Source organism: Lynx canadensis, chromosome D1, assembly GCF_007474595.2.
Source record: "Lynx canadensis isolate LIC74 chromosome D1, mLynCan4.pri.v2, whole genome shotgun sequence".
Taxonomy (NCBI): domain Eukaryota; kingdom Metazoa; phylum Chordata; class Mammalia; order Carnivora; family Felidae; genus Lynx; species Lynx canadensis.
The window spans coordinates 102,635,542-102,660,962 of NC_044312.2; the positions used below are offsets into that span (position 1 = coordinate 102,635,542).

General features: G+C 58.9%; 1 protein-coding gene across 3 annotated transcripts; it reads right to left on the reverse strand.

The window, feature by feature from the left end:
• Positions 1 to 24,653, reverse strand: TNKS1BP1 (tankyrase 1 binding protein 1). Of its 3 annotated transcripts, none has more exons than XM_030332256.1 (12): positions 24,577 to 24,653; positions 21,503 to 21,611; positions 19,823 to 20,456; positions 18,356 to 18,425; positions 13,040 to 14,443; positions 8,984 to 11,067; positions 2,830 to 3,196; positions 2,420 to 2,570; positions 2,172 to 2,308; positions 1,262 to 1,419; positions 945 to 1,017; positions 1 to 451 (listed from the first exon to the last, which is right to left on the reverse strand). In XM_030332256.1, the coding sequence occupies exons 2-11, from the start codon at positions 21,594 to 21,596 to the stop codon at positions 957 to 959; spliced, it is 5,160 nt and encodes a 1,719-aa protein (XP_030188116.1). In that variant the 5' UTR covers positions 21,597 to 21,611; positions 24,577 to 24,653; the 3' UTR covers positions 1 to 451; positions 945 to 956. The 3 variants fall into 3 exon arrangements, with proteins under 3 accessions (XP_030188116.1, XP_030188118.1, XP_030188117.1); XM_030332258.1 differs by lacking the exon at positions 24,577 to 24,653 and adding an exon at positions 24,465 to 24,514; XM_030332257.1 differs by lacking the exon at positions 24,577 to 24,653 and adding an exon at positions 21,937 to 22,063.
• Between the last annotated feature and the right edge of the window lie 768 nt (positions 24,654 to 25,421).

Genomic DNA, 25,421 nt, shown 5'->3' on the forward strand with positions numbered 1-25,421 from the left:
ACCAATTCCCAAAAAACTTTATTGTTTCAAGTGGCAAAATGTTATTGGTCTCTGGGGGGCACCTGGCAGGACGGAGGGAGACCTGGGGTGGGGCTGGGGCAGGGCTCTGCCCATTACAAAAATCAAAGGCTTTTATAAAAAATGCTATAAATTGGTATCAAAAGAAAACCCAAGGGAGGCTGGAGGAGGAAGCAGAGAGGGAGGTGTGAAGAGAGCAAGGCGGGAAGGGGGGACCAAAACCTTCAACCACTAATGCCTGAATCTGGTCAGTTGGGGAGGGGGGGTGGTGTCAGGAAGGGGATACAAAGTGCATAAATGTGCCTCCCCAGACGCTCCTCAGAGGTGGAGGGGGACAGAGGCTGCAGCCTGGGGCATGGTGGGGCTCCAGTCATCTCCTCGCCGGGGACCCCACAGGAATGGGCACTGCCTGAGACTGCCAGATGGGAAGGACCTGCAAAGGGGGAGGGGGGAGAGATCAGAGCGGGAGGGACGCAAGTGGCGGGCAGAGGGGCCTCTTCAGCCTTGGCTTCCTCTCCCCGCATCCATCCTGGCTCTCCCAGCCAATAGGCCCAGTTGTGAGGAGGGTCCCAGCTGGGGACTTTGAGCCTGGTGAGTGCCCCCAGGAGTCCCAGACCAGAAGGGCTGGCTGACCCCACTCAGGCCAGCCGCTGGGAGGAGGAAAGACTGTCCTTGGGCCCAGGGAGGAAGGCAGGATGGGCGCCCTCCTCCCAGTCCCTCCCAGGCCAGACAACACGCTGCTCTGTGGGCAAGATCTAGGGGAAGCCAAGAGGCCCACCAGGTCCTGGAGCTTGGCTCCAGCTGCCTGCTGCCAGCCTCACAGAGAAAGCCCTAGAACAAGGTACAGGGCCTCCTGAGCCATTCAGGGCAAGCCCTACTCACCCCCAGGTCCCACACAGGCCCCAAGCCTAGGAACCCGCCCTCACCTCGAGGACTTCTCAGACCTTCTTCTTCTTCAGCTTCAGGGCTTGTAACCAGTTGGGCGATGATCCTTCGGACCTAGATGGTACAGGGCAAAGGTCACAGGCAAACCTCAGGAAAGGTGAGCAGAGGGAGGAGTGGTAGGGAGAGCAATCCTCCGGAAGAGGTGGGCTGAGGCCTCACCGAGGAACCGGAACTCTCGTGCCAACTTAACAGTGAATTTAGGGCTTATCGACCCCTTCTAGAGCCTCAGCTTTCCTCTTCCATAAAGCGGGGTTTCCCTTTTCAAGCCAACCCAGTGAGGCCAGTCGAGGTCACCTACCCTGAGGATTTCTCTGGCTTGGGAGGTAACGCAAGGGGCTTCCCCAGCCCTGGGACCTTGCAGGACTTGGATCGCTGCACTGCGGACTCCTTCTGGCTCGGCTTGCTCTCCGCAGGCTCCCCCTCTTCAGCTGAGCGGTTCCGGGGGCGCAGCTTGGCCTATGAGATGAGCCCGAATGCAGAGACATCAGAGGAACAAGCAGGGGGATTCATGGAGGACAAGGCCTGCTCCCAAGCGGACGCAGTCCCCAGAAACGGGCATGGACCCCTCTGCACTGCTTTCACCCAGATCGATGGGAAATCGTTTAAAGACAAGTTTCCAAGAAGGGAGCTGTGCCTTGCGCCGAGTAGGTCCTCAAGAAGATACTGCTATACTCAATTCAGACTCACCGGGCTGGACAAAGCCAGTGGTGACTTCTCACCCCTGTGCCTTTGCTCATTCTGTTCCCTCTGCCTAGAACACCTCCCCATCACCCCACCCTCCACAACCAGCTCCTATACATGCCTTAAAGCTCAAATACTTATGTGAGGCCTTCCCCAACATACCCTCTCATCCCACACAGTGTGGCCACATGAAGTAACTCCTCTGTCTCTGAACAGGCCCAGCCCCTTATCTGTGCCTCCCCAGTCACACGTCTCCCTCTCCCTCTCCCTTCACCAGAGCTAATCAGGGCCAAGGCTTGTGTCTCCCACACCCCGGGAAGTTCTGGAACACGAATGCCCTGTGCTTCCTTCCACCACACTCAGCCCGCAGCACAGGGGCCAGCAGGGAGAGGAGGATGGCAGGAGGAACAGGAAGAAGGGGCCAGGGGAGGGATGGACGGACGGATGAAGACAGATGAAGACAGAAGACAGGCTGGACGCAAGGTGGCTAGCTGGCTGGACGTGCCGGCTGAATGATCAGATGGTACCTTCAGGGCTGACGGACTCAGGCCAGGAAAGAGGTTGACTTTCAGCCCCTTGGTGCCCAAGGACATCCGTGTCCGGCGGTTCTGTGGCTCCTCTGCCACCTCCTCGTCTGAAGATGGCACCCGAGAAGCTCGTGGCTCTGCGAGGGCCCAGAGGGGGGACTCAGCACAGACAACAAGCCCACAACACCCCTCCCTCGCACGGCTCCCGGACGGCGACACGGGCATCAGGAAACAAGACAGGGACCTACCCGTGGAGTCCTGGAACAGGCGTGCCTCCGAGTCTGCCGCCTCTGACAGGCCCAGGGTGCCCCCAGGCCGGATGGCCGGGGCCCGGTGCCCACGCTTGCGCCCCAGGTTGGCACGGCTCCGGTACATGGCGCTGTCCAGGACCTCGGTGTCCTGCTCGGGACAAGGGCAACACCACTGGCACCGCTGTCCCGTCCCCAAGACACCTCAGCAACAGCTGCCTATGAGCTGCTCCCCCCGCAGCGGCCTAGAGCCCCTGTTCACTTGATTCACCTGCTGCCCCCTTCCTGCCTCCCAGGCTGACAGCGCTCAGGGCTCTGCACGGCTCAGGCTCCAGGGACGAGGCTCCGGCTGCATCACCCACCTGCCCCCCAACAGCCCAACCACTGCCCTGGGCTCAGCCTACACTGACCTCAATGAAGGAGAAGTCCTGACTGGGAGAACGGGGAGGAGGGCCTGGGGGGGGCCGCCGAGGGGGCCGCGTCGGGCCCTGCTCGCCCTGCCCGACCCCTGAAGGGCTCCAGGTGCCGTCCACCTCTTCTGTCTGGCTGGCTTCACCGTCAGGCTGCGGCCTCCAGGAGGGCAGAGGGTCCCCACCAGGCTCCAGGGGCTCCCCTTGGTCAACACCTGCTGTGGCTCCTTCCTCCTCCAACGGGCCCCTGGGGCCCGAGGCTGCCGACTCCCTACGGGCTGCTGCCCTGGAGCTGCTGGCAGTCAGCATCCCCTCCAGCAGGCCCTGGGAGCCAGAGGGTGGGGAGCGGGCCGGGCACCTGCCAGGACTGCAAAGGAGACAGACCAGAGGACAAGGTCACCCATGAGGTCACACCTCTCTCCCCCAAAGCTCACTTCACAGTATCTGTGCCCCCTACCCGCACCTCTCTTTCTCCCTCCTTTCCACGCTTTCCCAGCCTCCTCCCAGAAGGACACGGTCAGAGCCTTGTACAGCACAGCACAGAGGGGACAAGCTGGGCAGCCTGGCAGGTTCAAATCCCGGGTCTGCCACTTACTAAGGTTTTCTTTCTTTCTTTCTTTTCACCATTTTATTTTTTGAGAGTCGGAAAGAATCAGAGCATGTGCAGGGGAGGGGCAGAGAGAGAGGGAGACACAGGATCCGAAGCAGGCTCCAGGCTCTGAGCCGTCAGCACAGAGCCCGACGCGGGGCCCGAACCCAGGAACACAAGCCAAAGTTCACGAGCCGAAGCCCGAATGAGCCACCCAGGTGCCCCACTGAGATTTCAGATGAGTCCCTCCACCCACAAAAGTCTCGGGGTCCTCTACCTCTGTAGTCGCTGGGGCGTGAAATGGGAACCACAGCACAAAGTGCAGCACCTGGCACCCAGCGTGCACCCATCAAACAAAGCCAGCCGAGGGGCGCCTGGGTGGCGCAGTCGGTTAAGCGTCCGACTTCAGCCAGGTCACAATCTCGCGGTCCGTGAGTTCGAGCCCCGCGTCGGGCTCTGGGCTGATGGCTCAGAGCCTGGAGCCTGTTTCCGATTCTGTGTCTCCCTCTCTCTCTGCCCCTCGCCCATTCATGCTCTGTCTCTCTCTGTCCCAAAAATAAATAAACGTTGAAAAAAAAAATTAAAAAAAAAAAAAAAACAAAGCCAGCCGTCGTTACTGCTGCCGCAGCTACTGTTCATGCTGTCAACGTGCTGCTCCTGGGGGCACCTGCCTGGGCAGCCAACTCTCCCTGGGATGAGCCAGGCACTGGCTGGTCTGGCTGTGCAACATCTTCAGCCCTCAGCCCCCACTTGCTCCCTTCCTGTGCCCCAGTCTCAAGGAACAGCCAGGGACTCCCAGAACACGCCGGGCCTTCCTGGACCACTGTGTGTGTGCGTGGACAAGCCGTTCCTCTGCCCGGAGAGCTCCCCCACTGCCTCTCCACTCCGTATCCCTGCAGTTCCTCTTCTGAAGCTGGCTCGCTCCCCTCCCCCACGCCTCGACCCTTCTTCAGCCCTGTGAGTCCCCCAAGCTCCCACCAGGTCTGTGACCAACTAGAGGACAAGAAGGGCCCCTCGTGGGCCCGGGCCTGGCCAGGAGGAGCAGGACAAGGCAGATGTTTGCCCAGTGATGAAGAGGCTGGGCCACCTTGCCTCTCAACTCGGCCTGTGCATCTTCCGCCTGCCGCTCCTTCAAAACACAGCAGCACCAACACACGGGCACATCACACACGCTCACCGACTCGAGGAGCTGGTGTGTGGGCCAGCCGCCACCCCCTAAAATATGGACACACCCCACGCACACAACGCCCCTCCCTCAAGGTACATCTAGGGCCCAGCCCCCATAAGCACAGCCAAGCCACACCCCAACATACACACACACACACACACACACACACACACACACACACACACTGACACCACACACACACAGGGCGGGGGGCGGGCGTGGGAAAGGCTGGCAGGGGCAGTGCCTGGAAGCCAGGCCTCGGAGAGTTCCCCAAGGGGAGGGGAGTGGGGCAGGTGAGTCAGAAGCCAGCCGGAAGAGGGGAGGGCAGGAGAGAGAACGTGTGTCAGTCTGTCTTTCCACAAGCTGCTGACAGATGGAAATTAAAGCGGTCTGGGCAGGAGGGAGGAGGCGGGGGTGGTGGCAGAACGGAGCAGCCCTGGACGGGGGCCAAAGCCAGCTCACCCTGCAGCTCCGAATCAGGGAGGCTGGAAGGGAGGGGGCAGCGGCGGCACCCCACCCAGCCTGAGGAGGCCCTGCCCAGAGCCTCTCCCTGGGGTGAGGCCGAGACAAGGCTGAGGGCAGGCCCTGAGTGAAGGGGATGTGAAACAGCGGATGGGTGGATGGAAAGATCCACATCCAGAGCAAGATCTGGCCCTAAGTCCCGTGGGCAGAGGGCAGGGGATGAGCTCAGTGGGTTCTGGGGGTGGCCACAAGGAGGGGAGGGTGGGAAGAGCACTGGGGAATGTGGTATGCCTCATCCCTGTGTAAACCCCCATCTCAGGAGAAGCTTTACCTGCCTCTGAGCACCCGGAACACCTATAACCTCAGCTCCTCCCTGGCAGGGAATCAGGGGAGAGCGGTCAGGAGCCTGTGCTGAGCGCTTACACTGGCACAGATCCGGGCTCATCCCCCACTACGCCCGCGGTTACCTGTCCACTCTGAGCCTCGGCGTCTTCATCTGCAAAATGGGGAGATTAAAAGTAGCTACACAGGGACACCTGGCGGGGGGGGGGGGGGGCTCAGTCCATTAAGCATCCGACTCTCCATCCTGGCTCAAGTCATGATCTCTCGGTTCACGAATTCGAGCCCTGAGTAGGGCTCTGCCCTGATAGCACAGAGCCTGCTTGGGATTCTCTCTCTCCCTCTCCCTCTGCCCCTCCCCAGCTCCTACTCTCTTTCCACCCCACCCCCACCCCCCACCTCTCAAAATAAATAAACTTAAAAAAAAAACATAGCTATACTTCACTGGGTCTGCAGGCAGTATATTGGAAATGTGTGCTCAATTTTGACGAATTTTTACGATAATCATCCTTCTCAACACAGGCTCCTGGTCTGAGGACTTATCTCATTTTGCACCATCTATAACCCTCACCCCATCTGGACTTAGGGTCTCCTGACTGATGCTCCAGGTGCAAACCCACGGGATGGCATGTGGTAGACGTGCACAAAATCAGCTTCCCAGGGAGCGCGTGGGGAGCGAGGTCAGTTAAGTCTCTGACTTCGGCTCAGGTCATGATCTCTTGGTTCACAGGTTCCAGCCCCACATCAGGCTCTGTGCTGACAGCTCAGAGCCTAGAGCCCATTTTGGATTCTGTGTCTCCCTCTCTCTCTCTGTCCCTCCCCCTCTTGCTCTGTCTCTCTCTCAAAAATAAATAAAACATTAGGAAATTTATTTAAAAAATAATAAAAATAAAAATTAAAAAAAAAAAATCAGCTTCCCAGTATTCAAGGCTCTAAGGCCCAAAATGAGGGAGGCTTAAGCCTGGAGCTAGAATGATGTGTCTAAATGGGCAGCAGCTGGCTTGGACCCGCGAGAGACAGGAAAAGTGCCCAGAGAGGACGACAAGGCTGGGGCCCGAGGGAATACAAGGGGCCATAATCACCAGCTGTGAACCTTGTACGTGTCATGCTGCCTCCCTGGGCCTCAGTTTCCCCACCCATGAAATGAGGGGGCTGGCCTCAATGATCTCTCAGGATCATCTCAGATTCTATGAAGACCCCAAAATGACAAAGAGGTCTCTGTACCACTTGGGGCCCCAGGGAGGGAGAGCAGATGACCAGGAGGCCACAGAGAAGAGAGGACAGTGCATGAGCTCCTGGGGGACCTAAGAGAGCCACTCCCACCAGGAAACGGTGGCCCTACACACAGAGGAGAGGCCTGGGAGCTCCCCATGACCTCTCACCCCCATGCTGGTCTTGTCACAGCTGTGCTGGACAGGACCACCTGCCATCAGGGGTACCTTTTCCCCGCACAGAGACGATGACAAAAATGTCCCCAAGGGCCTCACTTTACGGACAGCTCAAATTTACAATCCAAATTTGCACATCAGATACAATTACAAGTAGCAAGCATTTTTTTTTTCAGTGTTCACCCACATGTCAGGCAGGTTTCTATCACTTTACATGTGTCTTCAACTCTTAACCCTGAGAGTCTGCGGAGAAAAGTACTCCCAACGTACAGACAAGAAATGGGAGGCCCTGAGGAAGAGAAGGAACGTGTCCAAGGTCACAGAGGCGGTGGCACAATCAGTACCCAAGCCTGGCACATGGTGCCAAACCCAGACTACTCGGAACTGTCCTCAAGGACTTCCCAGGGGAACCTCCAAAATTGCCTTCCAAGAGCAATTTTCCAGGGTGGAGAATTTCCCTAAGTCAGATGCCCGGAACACAAGTTCTTTGGATATTAGTCAAATAAGCTTGGGAAACCTTGCACTAGAGAAAGGCGAACAGGTTTCCTTGTGGCTGTGTTTTCATGTGCTACCACGTGCCCATACACAAACACTCGAGGTCGCCGACATGGCCACAGAGTGCACAGCATTCCCCAAACATGCAACACAGACAGAAAACCAGAGCATCTTAAAGGTGTGATAGAGGCTAGGCTACCTGAGTGTTAAGGACTCCCTTCCTCCTCAGCTCCTACCTTCCTCTTCCCCAACCCAGATATTCCCGCTTTCCCCTTCTCAACAGCCACCCAACCGGAGGGGAAAGGTGGAGGGCTGTGGGTCCTGCTCCTTGGTAATCTGAGAGTCTTGAACATAACCACACCTGACAGCATTTACAATGTGCAAATCAGAAGGAAGCCCTGCTGTGCGGCCAGCCGTAAGCAGGTCAAACCCAGTTGGAGATGATAAAAATCCCTTTCCCCGTCTTAGGGCAGCTGTGAAGGTCAACGAGGTAAGATGTGCAGTTGACATTAAGCCCTGTAGAGTGGAGTCTCGGGAAGAGAAACCAGGAGCAACCACAGGGCGTAGGAATGGTAAGGTTTCCCGAAGCTAACCTTCGAAAGCCAGGTTCAGAGACGTCCAGGAACTCATCCTGGATCCCAGGGGCCTCCACACTCCCCACCCTGTGCACCTACCCCTTCCTGCAGCCTTCATCACCAACCCATGCTCTGCCCACCTTTCTCTCTCTCTCTCCTTAGCCACAATGCCTCTCTAAACCTGTCCACACCCCATGATTCCCTCTGGACCCTTCCCTGTCCCCTCCACTACCATCAGCCCCTTCCACTTACAACACAGCCCCCACCCGACTGCCCAGTGAGAAGATCCAGCTTCTTCCGAAATGTAGAACTTTCTACTCGGTCAAGAGAATAAAACCAAATCTCAATAAACAGAAATGTTAAGGAAATAGTCGCGATGGCTTTTTAGTACCCTTTCTAGGGGTGAAATCACCTCCACTGGTTTCAGAACGTAAAAATCCCTGAGACAGACTGCAGCTGGCTGGTCAACAACTACCAGTCTGTTCCTCTGGAAAGCTCCCTTTCAGGAACTCCATGCATGGAGGCCAAGATCATGGGGTCAGGAGCCAGGTCCCTACGACCTTCAGGTTCTTAAATTGTCTGCTCTTCTGGGCCTTAAGACAGGGCAGGCAAGATGCCCCTAATCTCTGCAAGAAACAAGCGCCACTGTGCACTCCAGTCCTGCCCTGCAGTGGCCCAGGCCACGGGGACACGCAGAATCCTCCTTCTGACACCCATGAAAGCATCCATATCCCCCGGCCTGGGAAAACCCGCGGCTTTGGGCCAAGAGGCCTGGGGAATAGGTGCTGTGCACAACCTGGGCACCAGAAGACAAGACACACCCCCTGTCTTCCAGGATAGTCGCAATACGAAGCACCGAGGAAGCCTAAAGCATGGGCAGCAAATGAACACCACCTCAGACATCACAATCATCATCAAAAAAAAAAAAAAAAAAGAGAGAGAGAGAGAGAGAACTCACCTGTAGGTATGTCACATTTCAATTCTTAAAAAATTTAAAACTTCACAGTCCAAACCATCTCCATTTTCCAAACCCTAAATGTCCTCAGGGGAAAGCGGTTTCTTCCCTCCTCAAAAACACTTGCAGGGTTTCATACAGCGGCTGCACCTTCCCTCCCACACAGGGATGGGGCTCCCTTACCTGGTTCCAAAGCCAGGGGTTTCTCCCATCTCCATCCCGGGTTCTTCAGGGCAGCTCTCCAGGGAAAGGGGGGAGTGGTCTTCACCCTGGGTCTCTGGCCCACTGGTCCCGCCAGGTCCCAGCTCTCGGGCCTCCAGGCCCAGGGACGAGACACCATTGTCCCTCAGCCCCAGCTCTAGGCACTGGCTGACTTCTCCTACCCCGTGCTCCCTGGCTTCACTTGGGGCCCCCGAGAGCTCCGCGTTCCGGAGTCCCAAGTCCTGGGTCCAGTCCATCCGGCCCACTCCGCACCCCCGTGAGTCCCGAGAACCTCCAGACTCTAGGTCACATGGCACCTCCAAATTCTTCAGGCCCAGACTGCTGCCCCAGTCTACCTGGCCCGCCCCAAGCTCTCTGGGGCTGCAGCCTGCCCCCGGGGCCATGCTCCTCAGCCCAAGGTCGGGGGTCCAGTCTGCCTGTCCCACCCCACGCTCCCTGGATTTAAGGAACTCTCCGGCCTCCACACCTGACCAGTCGGTCTGCCCCACGCCACTCTCTCTGGCCTGGCTGGGGCCCCCTACATCCCCGACACCAGCCAGATCCCTGCTCCTCAGGCTGACATCGGAGGTCCAGTCCTTCTCCCCGACCCCAATGCCCCTGGGCTCCTCGGATCCCCCAGCCTCCAAACGGCTGGCCAGGTCCACGTCTCTCAGGCCTAGCTCATCTGACCAGCCCATGTGTCCCACGGCTTCCTCCCTGGCCTCACTTGAGCCCCCGGAAACCACACAGCTGGACACCTCCAAGTTCCTGAGGCCCAGCTGGTCGGTCCAGTCCACAGGCCCGGTCGGGGTCTTCTCTGGAGGCACAAAGGGGCCACCTGCCATCTGGCCAGAAGGGCTCAGGCCAACACCTCCTGCCCGATCGTCACCGATGATGCCAAACTGATGGCCCCTCTCGGCAGCCTCCACGCAGAAGTCGCCTCGCCAGTCTCGCTGCCCCGGGCTGAAGGTAGCCTCCGGCTGGGGTACAACACCAAGGCTGAAGTCGCCCGCCCAGCTTCGCAGGCCCACCTCCCTGTCATTCCGGCCAGCATCGCTCGGGCTCTGGCCCCCTGCCTGCTGCGCCCCCTGCAGCCCTCCAGCATCCTGGCCAGCCCCGCCACCGTGCCAGCTGCCCTGGTCTCTCTGTCCCAGTGGCCCGTCCTGGGACTGAGGGGTGCCGGGGCTGAACAGGCCCCCTGATTCTCTCTCTTCGGGCGGGCTTGCATCCCTGCTGGTCTGGCCCGGGCCGTCTCTGCCACTCGGAACCTTCTTTTCAAACTCCTCATCCTGCTGTTGGGCTTCCTCAGGGCTGAAGCCAGCGCTCAGGGCTCTCATTCCGAAGCCTCTGTCCTGGGGGCCAGGGGCTGTGGAGCTGCCGCGGCCACTATAGTCCCTCATCCAGGCGCTCTTCCCGAAATCCTGATCTGGCTGCTCTGCAGAATCTCTCTTCCCAAACTCCTCGTCCTGCCCGTCTGCCAGGTGGTCCTTCTTCCCCAATTTCTGGTTCTGCTCGTCTATATCCCGGCTGGCATAAGCACCCAGTGAATCTCTCTTCCCAAATTCCCAGTCTTGAAGGCTTACATCCCGACTGCAGTAAGTACCCAGCGAATCTCTCTTCCCAAACTCCTGGTCTTGGAGTTCTGCATCCCGGCTGGAGTAGGTGCCCTGGGAATCCCTCTTCCTGAACTCCCAGTCCTGAACATCTGCCTCCTGGCTCTGCTGAGTGCCAAGCTGGGGTGGCTTTCCAATCACCCAGTCCTGGGCCCCGGGCCCCCCTGGGGCAGACACTCCACTCCCATCCTGGCTGGAAGCCTCGATCTCCTCCTGGCCGATGCCACACCTGCTGGCCCAATCCCTGGAACTCGCTTCCCCAGCTCCTTGCCCACGCTTGCTGGTCCAGTCCCCCTCTCCAAGGCCTGCGTCCCCTCTAGGGCTTGCACCACCAAGGCCATAGTCCTGAGAAGTGTCTTGAGACCAGCGGGAAGGACTAAAACTGCTGGGAGAGGGGTCTGCTGTAATTCCAAATTCACTCTGCAGATCTTTCTGGGCCCAGCCAAGGAGTCCCTAGGAATCAGGAAAAGAGAGAGACACAAAGAAACAATGCTTAGAGTCAATCAGGGTGGGAGTCCAGAATGAGAATCAGCATTGCCTAGTCCAGAGAGCCCCACGTTAGCAAGAGAAACCCTGGGTCTAGATCCCAGCTGTGTGACCTTGACCGAATCACTTAACTACTCTGGGCCCCAGGGTCCTCACCCTTAAATGGGAAGAATTCCTACTGCCTGGGGTGGTTTGGGAGAATTAAGCAAGATCATTTTAAGCCAAATCTCAGCACAGTGGCTGGCATGCAAGGGGCACTCAATATGGACACTCAATCAATGATCCCATGGTCATGTTTACAGGCCCTTGGGTAACACTTGGCCAAGCGCCAAGAGAAAGGCTGCCAGCAGAGTGGTCTTCACAGGGGTGTGGAAGGAGTGACGTTTCCATGAGGGGTGGTCAAGACTCAAAGCCCCTCCACAACCTGCTTTCCAGGTGGAGAGTCTGACCCTGCCCCTGCCCCTACTCGCCCCTGTAAGTTCCCAGGCCCTTCTTCCCTAAGGAAAGCGCCCTTCTGCCTGGCTCCTCCCAGGAAGACCTCACAGCCCTCGCCTTGTCCCTGGAGGAGACAGGAGGGACAGGAGCTGCCACAGGCGGAAAAAGCCGGCCCAGGGCCCCCTGCACCACCCCCCCCCCCAACCCCATACTCCCTGACTCACTCCTCCAGGCGGGTCAGCCCTGGGCTCAGGGCTGCGGAGCCGGCCCGCCTCGTCCCGCAGCGCCGCGTTGGCTAAAAGCCTCTCCAAGACAGACACGCTGGGCTCCTGGTCCCCGAGCCGGGCCATGGCCCCTGCCCCCAGCCCGCCCCGGGCTGCTGGGTGCGGCTGAGCCGAGTGCAGGGACGGGACTGGGCCGCTCCCCTCGCCTGGACCTGTCCAACGACTCTGGCTCCCGCTTGCCCTGGCCCGGCTCCCTCCACGGCAGCTGCAGCTCTGGCAGCCCCGCCCAGAAGCCAGTTGAGTCACCCAGCGCTGGACAGACACACCTACCAGGAGCCAGCCCGGTCTTAACTCCTTCCTGCTCCTCCTTCTCTACCCCTCCACCCCCTGCCCCCAGAGGCCTCCCGGCTCCTCCTTCCTTCTAGCCCCGCCCCTACCAGCCCAGGCTGGCCTCGAAAACTACGTTTCAAAAGCCACCTGGACCCCAGCCCTTAAATTCAGAGGCAGCCCGGTAGGAGAAAGGGCACTGGCCAGGGAGCTGGCGCTCTGATCAAGGCCCAGCCACCAACTTGCTGGGCAACCCTGCACAAGGCTCTGCCCTCTCTGGGCCCCGAGCTTCCTATCTGCAAGGCAAGTCTTGAGCTCAAGGGTAACAACGGTCATAAAGCCAACACTCAGTAAACACTCTTGATGAGCCAGGTGCTATTCTTAGTACTTTGCAGGTATTACAACTTATTTAATCTTTGCCATCACACCGTGAGGGAGAGTTCATCATTTTTACCCCCATTTTACAGAGGCAGAATCCAAGGCACAGGAAAGTAACTTGTTCAAGGTCACATCTGGGCCAACCGCAGAGAACGCAGGCAGTCTGGTTCCGGAGCCCAAGCTCTAAACAGCTGCACTGCGTTGCCTTCCTTGATACCGTTTGTAAGGAGGCACTTTGAACGCTCAGTATATGTCAAGCACTGCGCTCAGCACGCTTCATATTCCCTACGGTACCACCCTAAGAGGCAAATGTTCTTATGGTGAAAGGTTTCTGCAGCTTAGAGGTTAGGGTTAGCAAGACGACTCAGCCGGCGGAAGCGCGACTTGGATACGAACTCACTCTAAAGCTGAAGCATCAATCCCATACCCTCTGCTCTGTCAGCTCTGCCAGACTGTCCAGCCACGAGGAGCACATCCACAGGTGCCTTGCTCACGGCGGCATCCTGGGCTCTGGACACCGAAGCCCTGGCTTCCATCCCCTGAGGCCCCCACCCTCCCTGCGGCCCTGTCCTCACCTCGGAGCAGGCACTTGGGGCCTGCGTGTCCTTCAGCTCAGACCCGGCTCCCCGCCTTGCACTGCCGGCACTAGGTGGTGGCGAGGCCAGGAGGTCATCCAGCCAGCGGGAGCTGCTTTCAGGGCCTGCAGGCTCGGGGGACGCACTACAGGGATCTTGAGCTTCTGTCCTGGGTTGGGTGGCCTCAGCCTGGGCCAAGGTCATGGCCTCCTCCTCAGCAGGCAACGCCTGCTGGGGGTCAGGGGTGCCAGCAAAGAGGACGCAGGGCTGGTCGGGGGGTGCTGGCTGCTGCTGCCCCAGGACCGGCTCCAGGATGGGCAGAGCAGCCTCCCTGGTGGCCAGAGGGAGCAGGGACTCCTGTCCAGCCACGGGCTCCCGCTCCTCATATCTCTCCTCTGCCTGCAGCAAGGCCACTCCAGGTGGGTCCCCTGGTGTCGGTAAGGGCTTGAGAGGAACAACTGGGGACTGAGGTTGACTCTCGCCATCACCCTTCTGGGCTGGGGAGATGCCTGGATCATCCACCTGCACCCAGGAACCAGGAATTCCTGGCCCCTCTGGAGCCGACTGGGTCTCTCGCCCCTGCTGGGACACTCCTTTCTCTCTGCTGGATGCAGCCCAGTCACCAGCCTCAGCAGCCTCGGCGGCCTCGGTGGCTTCGGTGATGGGGGAGGGAGGTGGGGAGTCCAGCCGCCACACCCCAAGACCTGAAGGCCGAGTGGGGAAGGTCCATTCAAAGGACTGTGACAAGCTCCAGTTGGACTCTGTCCCACTCCCAAAGGGACGATCCAAGGCAGACTGGCTCCCCTGGGTTTGGGGCAGGGCAGCCAGCGAGCCCCCTAGCTTCTCCTGGTCTTGGCCAGGCGGCCGGAGCACACCCTCAGAAAATCGGCGCTGAGCCAGGCTGATGGGACGGAGATCTATGTCACCCTTGGCTGCCACATCCCCAGATGGAAACGTCCGAGGAAGATCCGACAACTCACCCCCCTCAGTCAGGGGCTGGGCAGAGGTAGCCGGGGGCTGCACCAGGCTGTGGTGCCCTGAGACCTTCTCAAGGTCCGGGCTGCCAGCTGCAGGGGCCTCTGGGGCTTCCTCAGCAGGGAGCCCTAAGCTCGGGGCGCAGTCGGAGCTCTGACCCTCATCGGGAAGGGCTACAGTTGGGGCTGCTGGGGTCACAGGGGGGCAGGGAGAGGGCCCAGAAACTGCAGGACTCTGGGCTTCTGGAAGCTGAGAGTGGCGGGGAGAGCTCTCATCAAGTGAGTGATGTCTGGGAGACCCCTCAGCAGGTGAGTGAAGTCGGGGAGACTCTGGGGCTAGGCCTGAGACTTCAGTGGGGAGGCTTGGGCTGGCGGAGCCTCCATTCTCTGAGGCGGAGCCTGGACTCGAGGGGCCCCAGGGCTTGGAGACCTGCAAGAGAAAGGTCAAGAGCCATTACTCCCCTCCCACAGAGACCCCAGGTCGGCTGCTTCCTCACACTCTCAACTCCACAGACCAGAGGAGGAAACAGGAATTCAGAAGGCGGCCTCTCAGGGCAGCTAAGGGAAGCCCCGAGAATTATTTTGGGGCATCTTATGCTTCTTAGGGTCTGCAGACCCCACCCCCCAGGCCCTCTCCCCAGAAAATGCACACAGCCTCACTCACAGCATCTCCAGTGGTTCAGATCTTCCCCCCCCCCCCCCCCCCAACTCCCAGAGCTCACCTAAGGATGTAAGAATCTGTGGTGCATAGGTCAAGAAGCCCGGCTTGACAAACAGAGAAGGAAAATGGGGAATCTGCCATCTGGGCAGGTCTGTAAGCCCAGGGTGGAGCCAGACCACCCACAGGAGCAGCTACAGGGGGCGCTGTGGCGCTCCCCACCCCGTTCTGTGTATCCACACATCCCAGCGCTACCCAAGGAAGCAGGCAGGTCCTGCCTCGGGATCCAGGCAAAAGGCACCAAGGGACATGAAAGCACATGGCTTGGAGTCATCGGCACTGTCTCCTATGAGCCGTATGCCCTCCCATATGGTGGTGAGGTGGTATCTCCGAGCCTCGGCTTTCCCATCTGTACACTGGGGCTAACGGCAACAACATCCATCTCAAAGTTAGGTGAGGATTAAATAAGATCTGTGCACAGGGCCTCTCGGGATAGGACTTACAGAAAAAAATAGACGCTATGGGATAGGGGTCTGGGAGAGGAGGAAGGGGCAGAGCGCCTGGCATCCTGGCATCCCACTGCAACCCTTGGCCTGTCCCCAGACACTGAAGGAAGCCTTGCTCCCCAGGGGTCACGCTTCCCCTGCCACCCCCTCCAACGGGGCGGTTTCTCCCGCATCATCGCCCACTGGGTCTGGGAGAGAGAAGGTCCCACTTGCTTCTCAAGTCCCTTTCCTTTGCCCCCATCCTCCCTCCTCTCCACACAACTCCAGTGTTCAACCGCACGCCCTAAACTACACCACCCACCACCCCTCCTGTCTGAGCCCCTACAGAGCCCTCCAGCATCCTGGTTCTCCGTTCCTTGACCCCTTCTTGCATGGTCACTTTGTGAGCCACCTCTCCCAGGTCATACTCTACTCCTTGTCCTCACTGGTAACTGCAGCCCCTCTATAATCTCCACTCCAAGTGTCCGCTCCCCACTCCCACCTCCTATGGGTCCCGCTACCTCTTTCCACCTCGCTGATCCTTCAAACGCCTCTGCCTCCAGGAAGCACAGCCTACTAACCCTCCTCCTTCTCATGGTCCCTGTTCCCCTCCTGCCCTCACTTCTTGGTGGTGTTTAAGTCGCTTCTTTCCACAATTCCCCCCACCAACCTCCATGCAACGTTTCCACCCAGCTCTCCACCTCCCCGCAGCTGTACCTGGGGCTGGACGTGGCTGCAAGACAGGAAACAAGCCAGATGCCCGATCTCCCTACCGCCTGATCAGCTCTCAAACCTCCAGGACCTCAAACGGGCTCCAAGTACCCGGCCGTCCCCTAACACTTCCCCTCACATGCCCACATTCCCAGGGGATGCTTCTGCGTCTGGTGTTCTCAAACCCCAACACCACCTGCCGCCCCCATCAGCCACCAGCCCTCACACCCTACTGCCTGCGTGTGAGCCCAAGCACCATGCTCCCCTCCTATGCTTGTGAGCGGTCCTGGCTCAGAGCTCTCTCTCTCTCCCCTGCATCATTGATTTTTCCTTCTCTACTGGCTCATTTCCACCAGCACACAAACTGCTCTTATGTCTTCTGTCTTAAAAAAAAAAAAACAAAAAAAAAAAACACTCTTGACCTCACCTCTCTCTAAAGCTTACCACCAGGTTTCTTGAATGTGTTGCCTACATTCACTCTCTATCCATGGAGTTCCTCTTGTCTCGTTCTCTCCTGAACCCCCTCCAGACAGGCTTCTCCCTTCACCCGGCCAGCTAATGCTACCGTCAAGGTCACCAATGACCTCCCTGTAGCTGAATCCCATTCCCAGGGCTCACCTGCCTTGACCTGATAGCAGCATCTGACCGTGGGTCATGCCCTCCTCAAGCCCCAAAGGTGGCTGCTAGCTCTGTGTGGCCTCTAGCACCCCAACCTCCCCAATCTCCTCCTGGTCTCCCCTGCTACACATGGGGCCTGGGCCCCCTGCCCTCCTGTGCCTCCCCGGCTCCTCTGGTGACCTTAATCCCCCTGGTGACCTGCCCGTCTTAACTGCCATGTTGTATGCTGACAACCGTCCAGCTGTGTCCTCAATATTTCCACTGGGGCATCAAAGAGACATCTCAAACTCAGCAAATCTAGAAACAAACTCCTCATATCCCCCCGATCCTGCTTCACCCTTCCAGGTGCCCACCTGAATGAATGGTAACCTCGCCACCCTTCCACTGCACAGGCCAAAGGCCCTGCTGTCATCTGTGACTCTGCACTGGCTCGCTCTCCTATCAAGCCACCTGCAAACCCTGCCCGCCCGCCTCACCTTTAAACCCTATCCAGAGTCGACCTCCAGGGTCCAGCCACCAGGCTTATGCCCCCACTGGTCCCCGCTGCCACTCTTGGCTCCTTGCAACCAAGATGACGCTTCGCGACCAGGCCAACACCAGGTCGCTGGTCTCCTCCAAACCCCTCAGTGGCTTCTTCCCCTCACTCAAGGCCAAGTGCTTCCAGTGGCCTGTGAGGCTCCACACCATCCAACCCTGCACCCGACCCACCAGCTGTCAGACCTCGCTGGCAGGCAACTCCTCCTCTCTCACTGCAATCCAGGCATCCTGGCTTCCTTGCCAGGAAGGTACTAAGTCTCCTGTACTTAGTTCTTTCTGCCCAAAACGCTGTTCCCCAAACGCCCATGCAGCTCACTCCCTCACCTTCACAGCAAGGCCTCTCTCACTGCCTTGGGCCCAGAGCTCCCTGCCTCGACGGGACTCCCGCACTTGTGACACACTGCAGTCTGCGGGCTCAAGGGATGCCTGTGCTTGTGTCTGCCTCCCTGCACCGGGTGAGCTCCCTGGGAGCAGGAGGCCGTGCGCTTTGTTCTCTGCTGTGTCCCCGGCACTCGACTCACGGTAAGTGCTCAGTGAGTATCTGTCAGATGGACGAGGGAATGTGGTCGGGTCTCCATCGATGGGGAGACAGGACAGCCCTTGGCCAGAAGGGCTCTGTGAGCTAGAAGGGGTTTCAGTTACTTGGGGGAGAGCAGGCTGACCATCCTCTGAGCACGCTGTGGGGAGCAGTGGGGAAGAAATAGGGAACACCTGCTTCTGCCCCCTTGTCCTCCAGGCTGCCTCCAGCCACTCACCTCTCCTCAGGGGTCTTGCTCTACTCTTCCTGGCACTCGTTGGGAGACATTGCTGGCCCCTCCTGGGACCATCCCCTAGAGAGGGTCCCACTGTCCTCATCTGAACCCCAAGAAGACAGCCCAACCAGGGAGAACACTGGAATCAGGCACTTCAGATCCTGCGTCAGCCCCTGGGTGCCAAACCTGGGTGAGCCGTGGCGTCCCCACACCTCACACGGGACCAGGAGGGCCCAGCAGCCAGAGTTCTCATAAGGACTAAGTTAGTCACCATTCCTGGGACGTGCCCAACACGCCGCAGATACCTGATCAGGGCTGGTTGTTATAAATATTATAATTACTGCTTGTAACGAGTAGTTTCACAGCTTGAACCACACTTAACCACCTCGAGGACTGAAAACAGTGACCTGGGAGTCAAGAAATCAGAGTCTTGGGGCCAGACCTGGGTGGGGCAAGCCACCTCCTCCACAGGCCTCAGTTTCCCCATCTACACCACAAGGAGGTCACACAAATGATCTCAGAGATGACCCCTCCAGCTCTAAAATACTACGATTCTGATTCATAACAGGAGGCTAACTCACATCGGCAGGTGGGTCCAAGCTGGCTGGCTGAGCCAGGTCCCCGTTGAAGGCCAGGTCCAAAGGGGCATTCCTGTGAGGGAACAAGAAATGGAGGCAGAGAATAGAGCAGTCTGCCACTGATGACCAGGGGGAGACTGGATGGAGAGTCTGCCGAAGTGACTTCAATAGCCCCCAAAGTCAAACCCCCCAGGCACCTACTACTGAGCCCCACCTGGAATCACTGAGGACAGAGAAACAGTGTCGTTTCCAGAGAGAAAGTGCCCCAGGAGACAGTGCCCATTCCCTACCTGCACATCAAGGGTTAAATGCCCCCCCACCCACTCCTCTAGGAGAAGCACCCTGCGTGCCCAGGCCCCTCGGTGGTTCCCAAAAAGCTAACTCCTCCTTCCCCTAGCCCATAAGGGGTTAACGTTCTCCTCCAGCCAGGAAGAGTGCAGCTGGTCCCGGCTGCCCTGCCAATACTTCTTGAAGGATTGCAGGGGGAGGAAGAGGGGGAAGAGTGATTTTCCAAAGTTGAAGTTGCTCCTCTTGAGTTCTGCTTAGAGCAAGGACGGGGAGGAAGTCTGAGAGCAGACGGGCCTGGGCAGCGTGTGACCTCCTGGACGCCTGGGACGAAGAAGGATGAACTAGGGCCCCTCCAGGCAAGTTCAGGTGAGAATGGGGCCAGGCTGGGGGGCAGGGTAGGGCAGGGGCCTTCAGCTTGGGACTCAGCCCAGACCACAGGAGCCCTGCCCTTCACAGCAGTAGGAAGGGGAGGGGAGCCTGTGCCCACCACTCCCAGGGGCACCTCCTGGCCAGCCCTCCTTTACACTGGCACCAACCCCAGACAACTGTAGCACGTCCCACAGTCTCCAACCTGGCCGTGACCTCTGTGCACGGATGCTGGCCGGCCTGGCATCGAGGTGTGCTCGTGTCATAGCTGTTCTATCAGACTCCTCCTTGTGGGCAGACTGCACCCTGCTGATCCTATCCTCGCCGCCCCACCCCCCACCCCCCGCAACACACACCAGCACCTGCACGCTGTCCCAACCTCAGTAGGAGGTAGCACTAAAGAGAACAAGCTTTGGAATCAAATAGACCTGAATTCAAATCCTAGCTCTGTCCCTTATTTGCTGAGGAACCACGGGAAGTCGTTTAGAACCTCAGTTTCTGCATCTCTAAAACACGACTAATATTCTCTCCATCAAATAGCATGGCGGTCAATCACATGAGGCAAACTCAACTCTCCGGATAAAAAGAACTAAAAATAAACTTCCATACAGTACATTTGAATTCCACCGTTAACATACATCAGCTCTGTAAAAGAACACAGCAGCACTGACACCATCTACCAGGGGAGTGTTTTGTGACTTAGACCAGGGTCCGCCTGCACTCATAGCACACTGACCCCAAACTAACCTAACCGTGAAGGTCACAGTCCCAGATAAAGCCACCCCCTTGTCCTCCAGGATGCCTCCCTCCGCTCACCTCTCCTCAGGGGTCTTGCTCTGCTCTTCCTGGCACTCGCTGGGAGACTTGGCTGGCACCTCCTGGGAGCATCCCCTGGAGAGGGTCCCGCTGTCCTCATCCCTGGGACCGGTGGCCACACCATACGTCCGGGGGCCATATCTTGAGCTGCCATCATGGTTAAAGGCGAGGCGGGAGCCCCAGAGGCGATCAGGGCTGGCAGGGACCTCCTTCCGAGGCTGCTCCATCTTGGCCAGGATCTCTTCCACTGTGGTGGCTGCAAAGCGCTCTGAGGCCGGACGGAAGGGGGCAGGGGCCTTCCGCACGCCTCCTGGGGCAGCACATCGAGCTGGGGGTGTCAAAGGTGGCATCTCTTCTTTCCCGGTCTCCTCTTTCCCAGTCTCTCGAGTGGCTTCTCCTCCAGTAGAGGTCTCAGGCGTAGGCCTTGGTGCAAAGGGAAGGGGACGCTTGCTGCCACCATAGGGCTGGGGTCCTGCGAGCATGTTCATCTTCCGGGCAGAAGGCAGCTCAGCCAGGGGGCCCCGGGGGGGCCGAGGCCCAACAGGCACCAGCAGGCTGGGCTTGGCAGGCAGGGCTGGCTTGGCAGGCAGGGCCCGAGGTTTGGGCTTGACGGGGGGTTTGGCCCGAGGGTCACCTACCGAAAGGAAAGGATTGGTTGGGGGTCTGTCAGAACATCCAGGAAGCAGAACTTCATCTCCCACCCTGTACAAACTCCGAAAGTTCACATCCTTCTAGGTATAGGGCAAATGTCACCTCTTCCATGAAGCCTTCCTTGATCATCCATACACATCTCAGAAGCACCTTCTCCCATCTCCAAATTTCAAAAACATTACTCAATCTCCCTTACAAGCTAAAGCTACTTAAGGGCCCAGCTGGCATGTAATTGCTCCTTATAGCCCCCTTTGCACCCTAGCAAATGTTCTTATCAAACGAACACACTAATGAATGAACAAAAGAGCCAATAAATGGATGCCTGCCTGCCCACATCAAGCAGTCAGGCCACCATGTCCCCAGTCCTGTCCCTTCCTCTTACATGACACTGTACTGCTCCACCACCCATAGTAAACCTAGCTCAGCTTCTCCACTCTGGCTCCCTACTCCACCCCCCTCCCAGAGTACACGCCCAGGCCACCTTCCCACTGTCATCCGGTGTGTGATCAGGAATGAAACTTACTATTGACCTAAGCCAAACAGAAGTAAACCTGCTACAGGAAAAAAACAAGACCAGAAACCTACCTTCTACATGAGGCATTCCACTGCCAAATAAAAGACTTGGAATTACTCATGGCCATGGCCCTGCTAATAGAATCCTGTATCACCCACTCATTGGACCCAGCCCAAGAAAGGAGTCTAGACACAGTGCCAGGAGGTCTGGGTTCAAACCCCCCTAGGTGCACACCATTTCTCCTCTAGGCCTCAGTTTCCTCCTCTGCAGAACACATGGTTTAACCCGCACCACACCTCGAAGGGCAGTCTGCTCTCATCTGCTGGGGACCTAGGTTCTCAAACCTGGTCTGAAAGGGCTCGACGGGAGCGAACAACCTCGCAAACTCATCCTGCGTAGCCTCAGTGTGCCTCCCACTCTCGCTCCCCCGCCCCCTCCAAGACAGAGCAGGGGTTCCGCTGCTGCGCCCCCACCCTCCTCCGGGCCACCCTGCTCCGCCCAGCACCCATGGGTACCTGGCTCCGAGCCAGCAGACACCGGCTCCTCCTGCATTTCCCGGGGCGGTGGGGAAGCCATGGCTGCACCTTCCCGGAGAGCCGACACTTTCATCACATGCGGCAGAACCTGCGTGAGAATTGGGGAGCCGAGGGGTGTGAGCGGGGTGGCCGGAGACCCAGGAAATGAGAGCAAGAGACTGAGAAGGCACAGGGGCTGCGAGCTGGCAGCAGGCTCGGCTGAGGGAAGCGTCCTTCCAGCAGGGGCAGAGTGTGGGACCGGAAGCGGGAACTTCAGAGGGGGCTGGGGGAGGTCAAGGGAGGTCCCCGGCAGCCGTATCCTCCACTCGTCCCAGACGGCTCTCTCAACTCCGGTCTCCTAACCCCGGAGTCCTGGAGCTTCAGGGACCCACCCACTGCTCCCTCTGGCAAGCTCTCCAAGACACCCCACTTACCGTTGCCAAGGCACCCCTTGGGTCCGGCAGCCCTGCCTGAGGTATCCACTCAGGGCCGGAGCAAGAGGGCCGCGAAGTCTGAGGTCTCTCCGTGAATCACCTCATGGGAGACGGGAAAAACCCGCTCCTCCCCAACCTGGGGCTCCGCCCCACCGCCTGCCTCCCCCCTTCCCGCTCACCCTGCCCCCCCCTCCTGCAGCTGGGAGTGGTTCCCTCTCCCCCCTCTTTCCCCTCCTCCTTCCACATCCCTGCCCCACGCCCGCCCGCCTGCCTCGGAGCTGTCTCATCCAAACACGGAAAAATAAGGAATAAAAAGTAAACATCTGGAATACATTTTTTTTTCTTTAATTTCTCAATCGCTTTGGCTTCAGCTTGGAATTTGATGAGGTAAAGCCAGGGCCTAGTCCTGTTGCCATAGCAATGGCCTCCCACTGGATTTCCAGAGCCTCGCCAAGAGGAAGGAGGAGCCGGCCCAGGCCTGGGCTGGGAGAATGGGACAGGACTTGAGAACATCCGGGGGGTGGGGTGGCTTGGGGGAGAAACTCCCTGGGGTTCCCCTCTGGGCAGTCAGGGCGGGATAACCAAGGCAGATGAAAAGGGGATATTGGGCATCACTCACCAGCCCAGGGTTGGCCTGAGGGGTATTAAGGGGGACAGAAGAAGAATTTTTAAACCAAGAGACACAGCCCTATGGCAGGGACCAAATGATGCCCTTCCTCTAAGCCGGTAGCAGGAGCTTGGGGGTCTGATATACCAGGATTCAGACGCTGGGTGGGTCTACCACTCTCCAGCTGTGTGACCTGGGGCACACTGCTTACTTCTCTAAGCCTGTTTCCCTCTGTAAAAACAGGAGTTAACGAGACAGGTGGGAGGCCCAGGTGAGAAGGTACATGCAAACTTAGCACAATGCCTAACCCGGAAAAAGTATCCAATAAAGGTCGGCCACTATTAGCATGATTCCATTGGGTATCACCAAGGAGGGAAGATCCTTGGTAAGTACCTCCTCCTTTCCCCAGGCCACAAGCTGCCAGCATTCCAGACCATTCTTTCACTCCCAAGGGCCCCAGTCTGGTCACCTGCTCCTCAGACACTCCACTACCTCCTCAGTTCCCATTCTGACTCCTGGAGCACCATCCCACCCACAAGAACCCACCGCCACCACCACCGGGCTCTCATTCCAAAGGAAGGAAGAGGTTTCCTATCACCTGGTATGCACATAGCCCTGAGGACCACCCAACACTCTCCCACCTGCAAGGGGCACTGCCTTCCTCAGCACCCACTCCAGCTGGCCTGGGAAGGCAGCGCCAGATACCAAGAAGGGACCTCTGTGGCCCAGCCTTTGCACAATTCACCCACCCCTCACATGTGACCCTGCCCCGGCTTGTTTCTAAGACAGGAGAGAACACGAAGAGCGTAAAGAGAAACCCAGTACCGTCCATCCTCGGTCAGCCAACTACAAGGGAGGGTTGCACACCAGGGGTGGATGAGAACCGTGCAGAGCCAGTCCCAATGTGCATGGGGGAGGGGCACACGGCAAGGAAAAAAAATTAAAAAAACACAAGATTGTTTCCTTGTCCTTGAACACTATTACAAGGGACATGGTGTGGGTGGTTAGAAATAGGGGCAAACTGACAAAGAAATGTAAAACCCTTTTACCTGGGGCCCTGATGGGCACCTCTACAGTATGAGGGGCTGCAGCAATGAAGTGGGGCCCTCGGCTTCCCCAAATGCGAGGGCCAGAGAAGCTCAGAGGCCCCGGCCAGGAAACCCAGGTGACCAAGGCCATAGCCAAAAGCTGAAGAATCACAGCGGCACTGAGCACTCCCGCCCCCAGCAGTCAGGGGAGACTAGCTGACCCCCGGGAGCAAAGGCCGCCAGAGGGGCTAGAGAGAGAGGCTGGTCAGCTCCAGCCGGATGACAAGGGCCCAGACAGCCATCGGCGCAAGCGGGGTCTCCTCTAAAGACCCTGGGATCTCCGGCCGGATCCGGGACAGAGAGGTCGACAGGGACAGCACGTAAACTGCTGGAGGAGGGAGGGCCAACGAAAAGACGGAACAGCCCGGGGCGAGGGGCCGTCTGGAGGGGCCCAGTGGGGAGCTCTGGACACAGAGGGGACGCCGGCAGCCGAAGAGGAAGGGAAGCGGGTGGAGGAGGAGGAGGAGGAGGGGGCGGCGGCAGAAGCGGAGGACCTGTGCGCTGGATATGAAGCAGCCGGCGAACAGACGAGGGACTGGGGACGCGGACCGGGTGGGGGCGGAATGGGGTGGCTGGGGGCGTGCCGAGGGAGCCGGGAGAGGGGGCGAGCACAGGCCCGGGGAGGGAGAGGCGGGGGTCCCCCCAGCAGCTCCGCCCGCCCCCGGCCCCGCCTCAAGCCCTCGCCCCCTCCCCCCTTTCTTCTAGCTCGGGCAGCACGAGCTCCAGACCGTGCACCCTCCGCCCCCGCGCACACGCGCCAGCTCCCCAGCGACCCCCGCTTCCCCTGCACCCCCGGCCCCTGCAAACTTTCCTGATGACCCCCCCCGCTTTACCTCAAACCCGAGGTCCCGGCAGGAAAGCGCCCACTCCTTCCATGCCTCTCCCCCGCCCCTATCCCGGACCCCGCCCCCTCCTTCGCCCTCCTGCCCGCCCCCGCGCACTCACGCGCTCCCCCGGGATCCGGCTCCGCTCGGCTCGGGCTCGGCGCCCCGACGCCAGTCCCCGCCGCCGCCGCCGCCGCCGCCGCCGCCGCTGCCGCCGTCACCGCGGGACCAAGCCAGAGCGAGCCCCGGCGGGGCCCCGCCCCTAGCTCCGCCCAGGCCCACGCCCCCAGAGCGCCTCATGAATATCCATGAGCCGGTGGAAACCGGGAGTGGGAAGCCCGGGCAGAAAGCACCGGGCCGTCAGCACCGGGCCGTATGCAAATAGGCGCAGCCCCGGTACCCAATTATTTATGAGTCTTGCAAATAAGGGGCCTGCCCCAGGCTCAGACCCCGGAGAAACTGACGCAACTAGGCTGCTAGGAACACTCAGGCAAAATGCAACCGAGACGGCTGCCTAGAGAGGCTGCCTGGGGAAGAACCACTGGGGCCCGGCGGCCGGCACTGATTGCAGCACCATAGAGTCACGGCGAGACAGAAGGGAACCGTTGGCGGACTGGAGAGGCTTCCTGTGGCAAACACCTGAGAACGTACCAACGTGGCCGCTCCACGTGTATCAGTTCGGAGGTAGAGCCGCGGTGAGGACGACTGCAAGCTCTATTTTCCTAGCGGGTCCTCGTTTATCTTCTGATTTGCCCCCTTCGCGGATGGAAGTTCCTCTCGACCTCAAAATCTGGTATACCCCTTGCCTCCCATAAGAACAAAAGCTTCACACATACTGCACAGCTTTCCTGCACCCCTACCCACACCCCCCTCAACACACACACGCGCACACACGCACGCACGCACCACTCTCCAGGCTCAGGTTTCCATTCTCCCCGCTGCAAGGGGGCCAGTCACTCCTGATTC

Excerpts from the sequence above, each read along its gene's own strand:
- TNKS1BP1 (XM_030332256.1), bottom strand. The coding sequence starts at position 21,596 with ATGAAAGTGTCGGCTCTCCGGGAAGGTGCAGCCATGGCTTCCCCACCG. Across the intron at positions 20,457-21,502 it reads GTCTGCTGGCTCGGAGCCAG|GTGACCCTCGGGCCAAACCC; the intron begins GTACCCATGGGT and ends TCCTTTCGGTAG. Across the intron at positions 1,018-1,261 it reads AAGCCAGAGAAATCCTCAGG|GTCCGAAGGATCATCGCCCA; the intron begins GTAGGTGACCTC and ends TGTACCATCTAG.